The sequence below is a fragment of the Lampetra planeri genome, chromosome 21 (assembly GCF_965212315.1).
Source record: "Lampetra planeri chromosome 21, kcLamPlan1.2.h2, whole genome shotgun sequence".
Taxonomy (NCBI): Eukaryota; Metazoa; Chordata; class Hyperoartia; order Petromyzontiformes; family Petromyzontidae; genus Lampetra; species Lampetra planeri.
In genome coordinates, this window is record NC_136127.1 from 5,142,082 (window position 1) to 5,155,760 (window position 13,679).

Here is a 13,679-nt window from a genome sequence, read left to right on the forward strand (position 1 = left end):
CTACACCGGGCAATACTTTGTCTCAATATTTGACTTTGATCGTATCTCTAGTAGCTTCATTTCCCATATTCAGGCACAATAGTTATTTATCTTGCCACATGGTTAAATCAACATATTGATGACGAACCGGCAACCAATCTTCCAGCATGAGAACGTAGGCGCGCACAAGTCTTCCGGAGAAGGAAATAACGTCTATCTAGCCTGCCATCTCATTTACCCTCTGCAATGCACGGCTGGGCATTGACCATCGGGTGATTGAGTTGGGTCAGCTATCTTCAGACCGGCTGTGACAACCACACAATAAATAACCACTCATCGAGCGAGGGGACAGTGGGCGGTCATAAATGCGTGTAGCGTAGCAGTCAGCTTGGGCGAACCAATGAGCCATTTCACACAGGTTCGACAGTTCCATTTCCGCAAGCAATCCAGTGAGGTGTAATTTAAAAAGTGTACCGCCTGCTAGAGACTGGATATTGAAGACCTTGTAACAAAGACGGGTCATTCACTGAAATAAGCCAATGTGTGTTTCACCCTCACGTGTGAAGGCATTCCTGCTGCTTAATGATACTGTAATAATCAGTTCCATGATTGACCTCAGCCAGAAGATTGTGAGTTAAAATCCCTATTGGAGCCATGTCCATTATCCTTTCCGGGTCAATTAATTGAGTACCACTTTATTAGGGGTAAACAGTGGTCATCATGCGGAGAGGTTCCCCCCCCCCAGGGGCTGTCAATGGAGATGTGCACTCGCCCAATGCACTCTTAAAGCGTAAATACACTTTGGGCCACGTTCACTCTTGATGAAATGGCTGAAAGACTTTATTTCGGCATTTTATTGCATTGTTGATAGAGGAGATGTCAGCACATTGTCTCCAAAAAAATCGGGTGAACGTGCACCATTATAGGAATTCGAACTTTTGATTTTACGACAGGATGGCTCAATGATGGCTCAATGGAGTCTTAACTTGTTTATTGATGACATACACACATTAATTACTGCGGGAAATTAGTTTTCTGAGAGCAGTAATTTACTTCCCCATTCAAAACAGTGTAGCAATAACAGAACGCCATATTGATCTTGAAAGGTCATCTTCATGTACTGATAGAGCAGAATAGGTAAAAAACTAATTAATTGGCACATTTGCCCATGTGACAGCTTGATTTGATTGGCTTTGTCGGGTGGTGGAGGGTGATAGTTAAACATTTACATATATATATGCATGTATATTAAACTTCTTTCGGTCCGTACGTAGCCAACCATGTTAATCGGAGGTCAATCATGGAACTGAGTATTATATAAACTAAGTATGGATCATATTGGGTGTGAAGGCCTGCACGTAGAATTATGTGAATTAATGTAAGTGAGTTTTTAAATGTATTGGAAACAATATATATAATAGTTGATTCGTGCAGTAATTTATCGATTAAAATCGATTCTTATACTCACGATACAGAATTGTGCATGTAAGGATTGATTCTGTCATGCGTCCATGTGACACCTGCAGCCATCAGAGATGCTACATTCACCACTGAGTTAAAGAAAAAGAATCAGTTCTTGAATCAATTCGTGAACCCAAAGTCTGCCAAATCATTGAATCGTGAAGGGATTTAAATTGTTACTCACGTAATTCACACCCATAAATAAAAAATGTCCAAAACTCTAAAAATGATCACTTTAAATTTGACAACTCATTTTAAGTTACATTTACTTTGACATGTTTCTAATTATACATCGCCATGAGCATTCATTATTTATACAACTTGCTAATTCACATTATTGTGCCAAAACATTTATACATAATAGGTCCCTCGAGATACGTTCACCTCATTTATGTGGGTGTCCAGACTCCTCAAGGGAAATCAAATGTTAATGCACAACTCCAGTTTCCCACACACTTGAATAATTAATTTACGTATCTAATTTTGGACTGTGCATGTAATGTTGTTCATTTTGTACTCTTTGGTTCTTTCGGTAAAGTCACGTAGGTATAAAATAAATTAAATCACGACGTTTCGGGCGCAACACAAGCGAGGAGAGATCTCTCCTCCCTGGCTCTTCCCCCCTCTCTCATCTATATAGCCTCTTGTTACACGCAGCCCTTTTGCCCACTTCAGCAATTGTTTCTTGCTGTGGTTGTCCCACCTAATGACGGACGCTTGTGTTGCGCCCGAAACGTCGTGATTTAATTTATTTTATACCTACGTGACTTTACCGAAAGAACCAAAGAGTATGGATCTCTGCAGTCACGAAAACTTCAAATCGAGATTGTTCATTTTGTATTAAGGATGTTTATTCCTCTACTCTTTAACCAAAGTCTCCCATGCAAAAGAAAAACAGGGTGCCCATATAAGTACATTCCGTAAATAACGAATTCGACTGAGACCGTATTGTGAACAGCATTTTTGAAATGTTTGAATTGTGCGCTTAAGTTGTATTAAACCAAAACTCTTGAGTGATCTACAACAGCGACATAATAGAATAATATTAAACAGTCGCAGCTGAAAAGCTGGTGAACACCAGGGACTCTCTTAAATATCGATGCGACATGAAATGCTAACACCATGGCGGACATAGAATAATGAGACTCGTACGATGAAATATTCACATTACCGAGTGTTTGTGTGTGCGTAGTTTTATCCATCCATTTCAAACTTCTGTATAATAATATTTTTGTTTAATAGATGGAAGCCCTGTATTTCATCTTTATGGGATGTCATATACCTTTAAATAAAGTAATTGACTGATTGAATGAGCAACATTTGGCCTAAGCTGTGACCAGGATCCAGCTGGGTCTATATTTCAGACTTAATTTTTAAAAATGCCCTGTTCAAGTAAGAACAGAGAGATTCATAAGTTGCCCAGCTAAACTTACATCACGGTGGTACAATTTCTCGTATGGCTAAACGTCTCGCCTGATTAACCTGCCCAATTCAAGTCGACGTGTGGGTTCTACGTAGTTTAACGTTAATTCAGAAATTCAGAAATACCATGGCTTTGTTTTATATAAGTATTTTTTTGCAGCTGAGAATTTATACACTCACAATGAATTGCCAATATGAACAGATATAATCCAATTAACCCTCATACTCCACTGAACCTTAAAGCAATTTGATGTTGATGTTCTCATATTACCTCTTACCCAATAGCAAAATTTAAAACAATTAAGAGCAATGATATGACCAAAATGAAAATTGCATTTAGCTATTTAACACTGGATGAAACACATGCTTCTAATATTCCAGCTCTGTCACCAATTAAAAAGCATTGCTTACAGGCACAATCGAGTAATTGTATCTGTAAGGATAGGTGCAGAGGCAATTTTAAGTTAGATTAGCACAAATGTTAAATCAAATTCAGTGCTGTGTACGAGTGGGTCTAATGTGTTCCAAAGGCTGCAATTGTTTTATTCCATAGAAAGGCAATACCTAATTAACAGGAATAAATGGTACACATTTAAGCACATAATGGCATTAAGCAGTTCTCAGTATAATTGCAAGTATTATTTTAGTGTTGAGAATTTAGAATAATGTAGAATGTCTCCAATTGACAAGCCACCAAACGGAGATGAGCTGTGCCAACCTTTATTTGAACATATACGGTTTGATTTGATAAAGTTGTAGAGTTTTTTTGGCAAAATTTTAGAACATATAAACGCTTGTGTTTTTAATTGTTGTATGATGCTCTTTGATCTGACACTGGTGTACGGTGTTCACGTGCAGGAATCCATACATCGCCTCTCCATTCTTTACACGATCGGGTACTCAGTGTCGCTGGCGTCTTTGGCTATTGCTCTATGCATCCTCACGATGTTCAGGTAATTGCCATGGAAGCAAAAAGAAACACATTGCACTCGCTGCTTTATTGAAAGCACCATCACCTTCATGCATTATCACTATTGTCATTGTCATGATTATCACCACCACTCATGTGCCAAGCGTGTCCTCGTAGTAAATATCCCCTGGAGCGAGAGGTTAACTCCGACCTTAACCACACATGATCTCGTATCCAGCAGAGCTCAAGAGGAAATGGGCAGCTTGGTAATTGTCGGGTAATTCTGTCCCATTTTCCTTGCGGGATATGGCCAAGCAGCACTGTGGTTAGAGTGTTCATCTCGCAATCATAAAGTTGCCAGTTCATATCTAGGTCGGGGTAGACTCAGGTCATCATTACTTCGGGTTTCAATTTGGTCACTTTGGAGGGGGGAATGAATAGTGGGAGAGAACAGATCACTTCGTAAGAATGTGGAAGTTCCATTGCTGTTTCAGTGCAACCGAAGGGAAATTCGCAGCATTATTAAGAGTCAGTGGGAAGCCTCCTTGCTCCAAAGTAAGGCACATTTACTCATTGGGCTCTGACGCGGCCAATGATATGACAATTCTGAGTGTCGTCCCCTCATACGCCTGGGTGCTCTTTAAACACTTTTGTTGAGCTATCATTTTCAGCGACGTCGCTTGTGAAAAATACGTTAATATATCAGTAGGCATTACCTGGTAAGACGAAAAAATGTGTTTAGTTTTATTTGTAAATATTTTTAAGTGATTTGTTTACCCTTCCTATACTTTACACTCCAATCGTGTTTTAGCATTGTTTGTTATTGCAACGTTCTGACCCGCCCCTACTGGACATCTACCAAAACAAGTAATATTAAAATATACTTTTTTTAAAACACGCTTTAATGAAATGTACCGTACGAGTAATGGCAGAACTCCACGACTCCAGGAAGTGGACCCTAAGCTTGCCATAACGTAAGGAACTGTGGTGATTTACAGCCAACGTTAGTTGAGCGTGGACAATTAGACCCAAGCCGAAACATAACATTTAAAAAAGATTGCTTTAAAAAAAATGTTGTTTTTTTATTAAAAGAATATAGTTTTGTCATCAGTATGACATACGTATACCAAGTTTGCAGTCGATACGACATTGGGAAGTGGGTTAAAATTGAGTTACAAGATGTGAGTATACGACAACAGACAGAGTTGAGGATACAACAGAGTGAGTTAAATAAAAGCGTGTAAAAGAGCTTCATCGCTCATCGAATTCGGCCAGGATAAATACATATTCTGATACGCCTCTCACACGTCAAACACTTATTAATGACATTAGCCAAACATCGTAATGCAGGACCCTATATAAAGTCTTGCTTGAGACTCAACAAAGCTTTCCTGGGTCATCAAATGGCATTATTGTGATTATTACATATGGGCATCACGCATGAGACAACTTGCACCCCATGTTTGTTTTCTGAACAAGGATAAAAGCTGTGAACAATCACAAACTGGCAAAGAGTCCTTTAAGCTTTCACGGGGCACTTTGTCGATGCGTTTCATCTTTTACCTTCATCTCTGCCAAGACAGAGAGCGCGTGGCCTGCCAGGATGAATGGCTCACAAGCCAATGTGAATGAATAGCAGGCTCCTATTTTTTTTTAATGTTTACGCCGATGTTTGGCTTGCAGGAGGCTTCACTGCACGCGCAACTACATCCACATGCACCTGTTTGTGTCGTTCATGCTGCGGGCCGCGAGCATCTTCGTCAAGGATGGTGTTCTCTACTCCGACAATGAACTGAGGCTCTCCACCCCAGGACCATCACCTCCCGCTGAAGCGCCGTACATATTTGTACGTTTTTGCACGGGAGTTCACTGGCCGGACAGAAGGGAAAACATGGGGGACTGGCTCTAGGGTAGCAGTGATTATAACGAGTGGGATCGAGAGAAGCCGGGATGAGCAAAATATTTCCCTCCCTGCCCAAGAGAACCACTGGGCAGAGACCGATTAGCATGTGGGCTAAGTTAGCGACAGGATTCTCCGAGTCGGAACATTCTCTCCCTGCTATAACATCCACGGAGATTGGGTACTGGTAACATACGGGGCCCTGGCTTTACACTTGCTTTAGTAAACAATTGTGGTTAGCAGAGGTGGGACAAAGTCATTGTTATGCAAGTCCAAGTCGAGTCGCAAGTCATCAAATTCATGACTCGAGTCTGACTCGAGTCCAAGTCACATGACTCGAGTCCACATCTCATAGGTGGGACAAAGTCATTGTTATGCAAGTCCAAGTCGAGTCGCAAGTCATCAAATTCATGACTCGAGTCTGACTCGAGTCCAAGTCACATGACTCGAGTCCACACCTCTGGTGGTTAGCACATTCAACTGTATTTTATCTAATCGTGTAACTTAGAATTGTTACATATATTTTAGACATATTTGAGTTAAACGGGACATTGGTTGCTATATTGGCATTTTACTGTATTTTCATCATCCATGGTCAATCCACTCCTGCACGAAGGCCTCCCCAAGCTGGCCACTATCTCTCACACTCCTCTCATGCAACAATACATCCAGCTTCTGCACAACACCGCAATGTATGACTCCTGCTCCTCAGTGGTTGTCGTCTTACATGCATTCCATGTAGACCTTCCGTATAAATACTAAACAAAAAAAAATTTATTTGGCTTTTGGGCTCTGACATTACACGAGTGCCTGCTCTTACATGAGCTTTCTGGCTCTTTATTATCCAACGTATGGTAGGTATGGCAGCGTGCACTGTTAATTTCCACGCAATTTTGCACACGGCTGTGAAATTAAAACTCTTAATCAGTGTAAACTAGTTAAAGATGGGTTACACAGGTCATTTTAAATAGTCTTCAATGATCATGTTAGTGATGAGGTGGCAGTAGTTTGTTTTAACGTGGCTTTTCGGCAATGGCAGCGCACAAGTCGCTGCTTTAATCAGCGCGTTCAGGCGAGTCAGTGCCTACATTACAGCAGAGGACCCTGCGCGATTCATTATTCGACACGCAAAAACCACTGGACAGCTGTGAGAATAACAGCAGAGGCTCGGTGAAAACTACACCCTAGCCAAATGCCGTCCTGCAGTCTCTTCATGCGGTCTTTGAAGAAGAAACACATTTGGCAAAGTTATTCCGACAAGGGTCATCAGAGTCAATCATTGATTATATTTTAGAGCCCCCAAATGTCCTGTAACTCCCTATTATTGACAGGGCGGGCTGACAACTGAGACATTTATATGATTATTACTAGATTGAGCGTCCAAAGGGAAGTACAAAGGTGATGTTTTATCTCCAACTGCCAAATGCAATTAATGACGAATAGATCATCTGGGAGCATGCTGGCTATAAGTGGTAAAACAAACCTAGAATATATGGCTCAAAGGTGAGGCCGTTGGATCACATTGAGAAAGTGTCATTACACGAATGAGACATTCGTCCTACAGGGATATGAGGTGGATGTAGGAGATATGTACAACAGTCAGTTGACTTGCATGTGCAGACTACGTTGGGGTATTTTTGTTTTCGGAACGCTATGCTTTCCTCCCAAATGCACACAACTCTCACTTAAGATGTCGCCAGAGATCCCAAGCAGGCGTCTCATGAAAAGAGTCTTGAAACTCATTGAGATTGTTTATTTGAAATAGAGAATGCTGCCATTGCCGCTGCTGTTGTTATTTGAGGGCTGTTGGGCCCAGGTAGAATGCAGGACAAAAAAGTGAGAAAATAACATTTCCTATCATCTTCTTCTTGGCTCTTTCGGTAAAGTCACGTAGAAGGGAAATAATAAAATAATAAAAATAAAACATCATAAAATACAATTCTCACGACGTTTCGGCCACAACGCAAGAAGATGAATCCCTGCAGTCACGAATGCCTATCATCTGTTTGTAAACTGAGCCCATGAAATTAGACTTAATCCCTCAATCCTGTTATTTTTTTTCTTGCGAGTGATTGGTTGTTGGCAAGGCTTGTCTCCTGTGTGAATCAGTTTAGATGGACGTGCTGGGATGTGTGGGTGTTTGTGTATTTGTGCTTATCGCTTCAAAGTTCATGTCATTATCATGAGCAAATTAGCAATTGATTAAGTGTCAATGTCCGATTTACTCATTTTTATTGGTGACTTCCATATGTGTAGTAATGCATCAATTTCTTGTGTTCGCTGCATTTACAATTAATCTAAAAAATAAAAGTTACTACTTCAAGAAAATTGCATTATTAAGCGTTGTTTAGAGCTACATTGACACATCTGAGCTTAGCCACAATTAAAATCATGAATAAACGCATGGATATTTGTTTTTCAAATATGTAACATTACAATTATTTTGGCTAAATAATTATCATTTAGTTTGTAGGCTAGTAAAGCCATGCAGTCCTGCACAGATAAGTGATGGTCGCCCATTTTCTAAGGAGATTGAAGCTGCATCAGCACCCCCACAATCACAAATCACTCTGGAGTTTCATATTTAAAGGTAACTTTCAGCACCACTCCTATTACCTGGAGATTCAAACTCTGACCCTCGTGAACAGGCTTCCTTAAATTATATCATTACGCCTGCCTGGACCACAGGATTGGAATAATTGTCCTGGTCTAGGGGGGCCGCATTGTTTGTAATAACCATATCTCCTTCCTCAGTGTGCCATGAAAGGTACTTGCAATGATCATTCCACGTTGCCTTGTCAGGGACTCTGCGGATAACCTTGCAGAGGCCCAATTTGGCTTCAGGTCAAGGACATCCTGTACAAACGCCCTATTCCCATCCATCTGCCATAGCAGAGGTGTGGGGGATTTCAACAGGATCTATATCTCTGCTTTATTTACCTGATCAATGCCCAATATACATTAAGAGGTCCGGGATATGTGTTATTCCTCCTGCGTTCAGAGTCCTCGACCCTCTGCTCATGATTATTAAGGACCTTTGTGGTGGGCAGGCTTGAGTAATGCTGGATTGCCAGGAGTCATAGCCATGTCCTGTTCACCTTGGGGTGTGACAGGTATGCCCTCTCACGCATCAATTAGCCTCCCCTTGTATCTGGTATATATTAATATTATTGGATGAGCTTCTTCAATGTTTCATGCCCAGTGTTGATCATACCATATACTCTCATGTGCTAGCCCTACAATAGCTGCTCGCTAACAGCGCTTGCCCACACATTTTATGAAGCTAAACGTAGCCTTCTGTGTGGTTTACTGCCAACAGGCAGGCTGCAGGGTGGTGGTGACTCTGTTCCTCTACTGCCTGGCCACCAGCTACTTCTGGGTGCTGGTTGAAGGGCTTTACCTTTACAGCCTCATCTTCCTCACCTTCTCTGCATCTGGACGCCTGTGGACATTTGCTCTCATCGGCTGGGGTAATGCTCCAACGCAGCAGCATAATCTGTTGAGTTAAATATGCTTTAATACCAGTAATGAAAAAAATGCTTGCAAGTCATATGGGTCCAACGATTTACGTCAACCGAAAATTTTATTTCAAAGTCAGGAACTCATTTTCCAGCTCAGTGGCACTTTTGGATGAGCGTTTGGGCCTCAAAATCTGATTTCAAGTTCACATCCAAGTTAGGGGTCACGTTGACCCATTATTTTTAGAAGTTCAATAGAATGAGCACCGTATTATGGGAAGTAAACGTCGACTGTTGTATCGATAGATTGGCTCCTGCCATTGGAATTTGAAAAATCCGACAATGTCTTTACCATCGCAGGACGCCCATGAAATAGAGCCGACTTGCTTTTTTAGCCATTCCTGCTGAAATAAATAAAATCTATCTATCTTAGCAGTGGTTGAACAATACATTAATCCGTTGATTCTTATTCTTACAATCCATGCAGCGTATCACACGTAACAATCTACATGTTTCAACTTGCGAATGTTGTATGTAACGAGTTAATGTTAATCCCTGCGGCTACTAGATTCTGCTACAGTAAACAAAAAATACGTAAAATTTAAATTGAATCGCGACCTTGAATAATTGATTGCAACATGAGGGAGAACATCGCTATGCCCCTAATAGCAATGTAACTGCGACCAACTGCCAGGTAAACGCAACGCCCCGGCGTGTTTGCTGTCTATTGCCGTGCGCCAAGCCCTCTAACCTTGCTCTGTTCCACCTTCCCCTATGACCAACTCCACCGATCCCACCTCGTCCTCCCCTCTCCCCTTGCTGCCTTGTTGCAGGGTTTCCCGTCGTATTTGTGTTCGTTTGGGCTGCAGCCAGGGCGACTCTGGCAAACTCACAGTGAGCACAACGCACATTCCTCCGTCGGCACACGATCGGACGAACTGTTGTTACCGAAGCAAAACTCACAACACAGTTATAAGCACTTGTACAAATGTTAATTTGCAATTAAAAAATTACGCCTCTGAGAGTCAGAATAATAAAGCATTAGTCCATGGGCGGAGTTGGGGGGGCAGGGGGTGCAACACCCTTCCAAACTGGACACCTTAATTAATTTAGTTTCAGTAGTTTACAATTAAGATAATTTTAAAAAGTTAATTCATTATATTCACCCGCGATTGTGAGGAACAAAGCAAACCCCTCCCCCTCAAAAATAGAAGTCGACGCATTTTAATTCCAAATTGTTTTAAATCAAAAGTTGTGTGTGTAATCAGTTTTTGTATAAATGATACAGGCTCAGCCTTGCGGTGGGTCTAGTTTTATGGATCTTCCTATAATTTTGATACAACATATCAATTCCCAAACATGCTTAATACGTTGGGCGAAAGAAATATTTTAGCCAGGCAGTGGTGGCGCATGCCTATAATCGAGCACTGTGGAGACGATGATTGGTGGATCACAACAAATGTTGTGAAACTCCCTTCGTGTAAGTGCCGAGGTTCCATATCCCGTCTTTCCAGAAAAAAGCGGTACGGCAAATGTGGAGTCCACATGTTCCATACTGTGTGCGATCAAGTGTTGCCCCCTTGCACATATGGGTTTTCTCCCGCTGCTCTGGTATCTTCCCATATATAAACACTCATCAATTAGCCTGATAACACCTAAATGTATCGATTGCAGAACTTTGGAGGGAAATGTGGTGCTGGCTCACACCTGGCTGCCTTGCCCACTTGTCTGTGGTCCATAGCATCTCCAAATCATTTTCTTTATTCGAGAGGGAGCGAGTACTGTGTGCGTTATAAGTAGAAATTATTATCGTAACTTAAATAGTCCAAGGATACATCTCGCATTCACCTATCAGCATTCACCAACTCGATCACACAAATCCCATGACTGTCATGGTGTGGAACAGACCTTGATCCAGCAGTGGATTGACAAATAGCTGTACATTATTTTTAGAGACGTACTTGATTAACTATAATGCATAAACATCACGATGCCTCCTTGCACGATTAATTGCACGATTTTAAAGGCTGTGTAGTTATTACTCTTTCCCGAATGCACACTCTCATTTACCCTATAAGGTGTGCATCGGCCAGTAATGTACCGAAATAAAGGTTTAACATTCCCGCTGTGATTTCGCAAGCTCACAACCAGACATAGGCGCCCTACGTGCATGGCAGTCTCAGTTAACCTGAGATGCATGGCAACGCATCAACAGACAGCAATTCCCAGCAGGCGTGGGTGCTCCACTTAATAACTAATGCAATTTCATATCGAAGTGAAAACACATTTACACAGCCTGAAAAAACTTCACCTGATACACACGCAGCTGTCCATTGCTCATTATAACTGACATGACAATTTCTGTAATATAAAGGATGATTCGTCATCACCTGAATGTTATTTTGCAGGCTATGTGTAATCCTGCTACACGTCCAACATTTATGTCAGCCAATGCGTAGGCTTTTCACGGTCGTGCTTTACGGCTCTCTGATGTGCTTTTTGGTTGTTACCACTCTGTCTTGCTCGTCACGATGTCCCAAGTATTCCTGCACGTGCTGGGGAGCTTCTTTCAGCTTCTTCAAAAACAGAATAATTGGCGAAGCGTCAGACAACATGTCAAACAAACAGCACAAGGCACAACCCGAAAAACTCGTTGTGAGGCTCTTTCTGCCATCTATAAATGAATTAGAAACAGCGCAATTAATTTTGAAAGGTACAAACATTCAACGAAATTGACACATAACTCTGCTTGGAGACTAGAGAAAAAAACCAGCTACTAGGACTGAATCTTCGTTTTTTGCACGAGGAAATTCTTACCGTGTCGTGTCTCTGACCCATACAGATGCTGGGACCTTAGTGCTGGGTGGCTCAAGTGGATATACCAGGCACCCATCCTGGCAGCAGTGGCGGTATTTCTTCTCTGACTCAAATGTGCAATTATAGTAATTTAGCTTGCTCCAACCCACCTTACCAGCTGTGGGTTACATGTTCATCACGTTGGTTCGTACCTTCGATCTAAGGTCAGGTGAAATACGCAGTATCTAGTCAGCTATTTAACAAAAACGTCTGCGAGAACTACAGCTTCCAACTTATATTCTTAGTTCTTTTGGTAAAGTCACATAGAAGGGAAACAATACAATAATAAAAATATAAAACAATAAAATGCTCACGACGTTTCGATTGCAACACAAGCAATCATCATCACAAGCAATTATCATCAGGTGTGAAAAACACCTGTGAAAAACACCTGATGACGATTGCTTGTGTTGCAGTCGAAACGGCGTGAGAATTTTATATGTGAAAAACACCTGATGATGATTTTTTTGTGTTGCAGTCGAAACGTCGTGAGGATTTTATTGTTTTATATTTTTATTATTTTATTGCTCCCCTTCTACGTGACTTTACCGAAAGAACCAAGAATATGAATCCCTGCAGTCACGAAAGCTTTAAATCAAAAGCTTCCAACTTGACACGCCATTTTTCGCAAATGCAGGATCTCTTTAAGTTTGCGTTGTGCCACTTTATTCGAGACTGCCCAAAGGTAGTCGATGACTGTAATTTGCATTTAATACAGTATCATGAATATTCGTATGGCTGTACTTAAATGTGGGAAGCGTTTGAATTTCTTACTTCAAGAAAGATTCAACTGGTGTTTCAATTGGTATCCACAAATTATGCTGTCCTGTTTATAGAGTACACCTACAAGGAACACGTTTTATGGCTACAAATAACGAGTCGTTGATTATGCAAATTACTGCCCTGCAATTGAGGAATGTTGGGTTCAATTCCTTGCCCTGCACAACAGGAGGGGCAAGTGTTTTCTGATAGGCATGTAACGATGCATCAATTAATCGACAATACACGTGTGGAATTGTGCGTGTGAGACTTGGTTAGCTCTGTTTATTATGTATGCCAATATGATACGTGAATGTTACTTTTAAGCTGATTAAAATAAAACTGCACACATCCCACCGAACAAATGAAAAACAATTAAAGCAAGACAGTGAATATGATACAAAACAAATTATAACGTAAAAATCGTGACCTTGAATCATGACAAATCATGGGACCGCTGGAGGGTGAATCTTTGCAAAAAATAAAATGTAATCGAAAAAGTACTCGATTTGGGATTATACATCACAATTATCGCCTCCCTGCTGGGCAGACTCATGCCCCTGTAGCAGCTCTCCTTGCGCCAACAAGGAGAGCTTCCACTGGAGGTGTCCTTTCAAATGTTTGGGATGACTTTATGTGAAAAGCACTGAGACGCCTTGGCATATAGGGAGCTATATCAAAAACATAATCATTTTATTATTATTTGAAAATATGCAAAAACCATTTGCCATGGCAATTACCTTTGGATTCAATACTGCTCTTACATCATTTGGAGGACAAACGTGTTTTGTAAAACGTTACATATACTATGCAATGCACGCTTTTTTTTCCCTGGATCCTTCATCTCCATTATTTGTAAACATCAATTTGAGCCTCTATACAAAATATATGCAAACCGCACTCTCTCCAACATTCTGTAAGTATAAACAGGAGT

At 41.1% G+C, this 13,679-nt stretch overlaps 1 protein-coding gene across 1 annotated transcript in view; it reads left to right on the plus strand.

Moving 5' to 3' along the window:
* PTH1R (parathyroid hormone 1 receptor) overlaps positions 1-13,679 on the plus strand; it is a 55,399-nt gene that overhangs the window by 21,016 nt on the left and 20,704 nt on the right. The window contains exons 5-9 of the mRNA XM_078604151.1: positions 3,721-3,815; positions 5,456-5,618; positions 8,992-9,142; positions 9,964-10,024; positions 11,973-12,039. Of these exons, the coding sequence (XP_078460277.1) occupies positions 3,721-3,815; positions 5,456-5,618; positions 8,992-9,142; positions 9,964-10,024; positions 11,973-12,039 (537 nt within the window). The remainder of the gene's footprint in view (positions 1-3,720; positions 3,816-5,455; positions 5,619-8,991; positions 9,143-9,963; positions 10,025-11,972; positions 12,040-13,679) is intronic.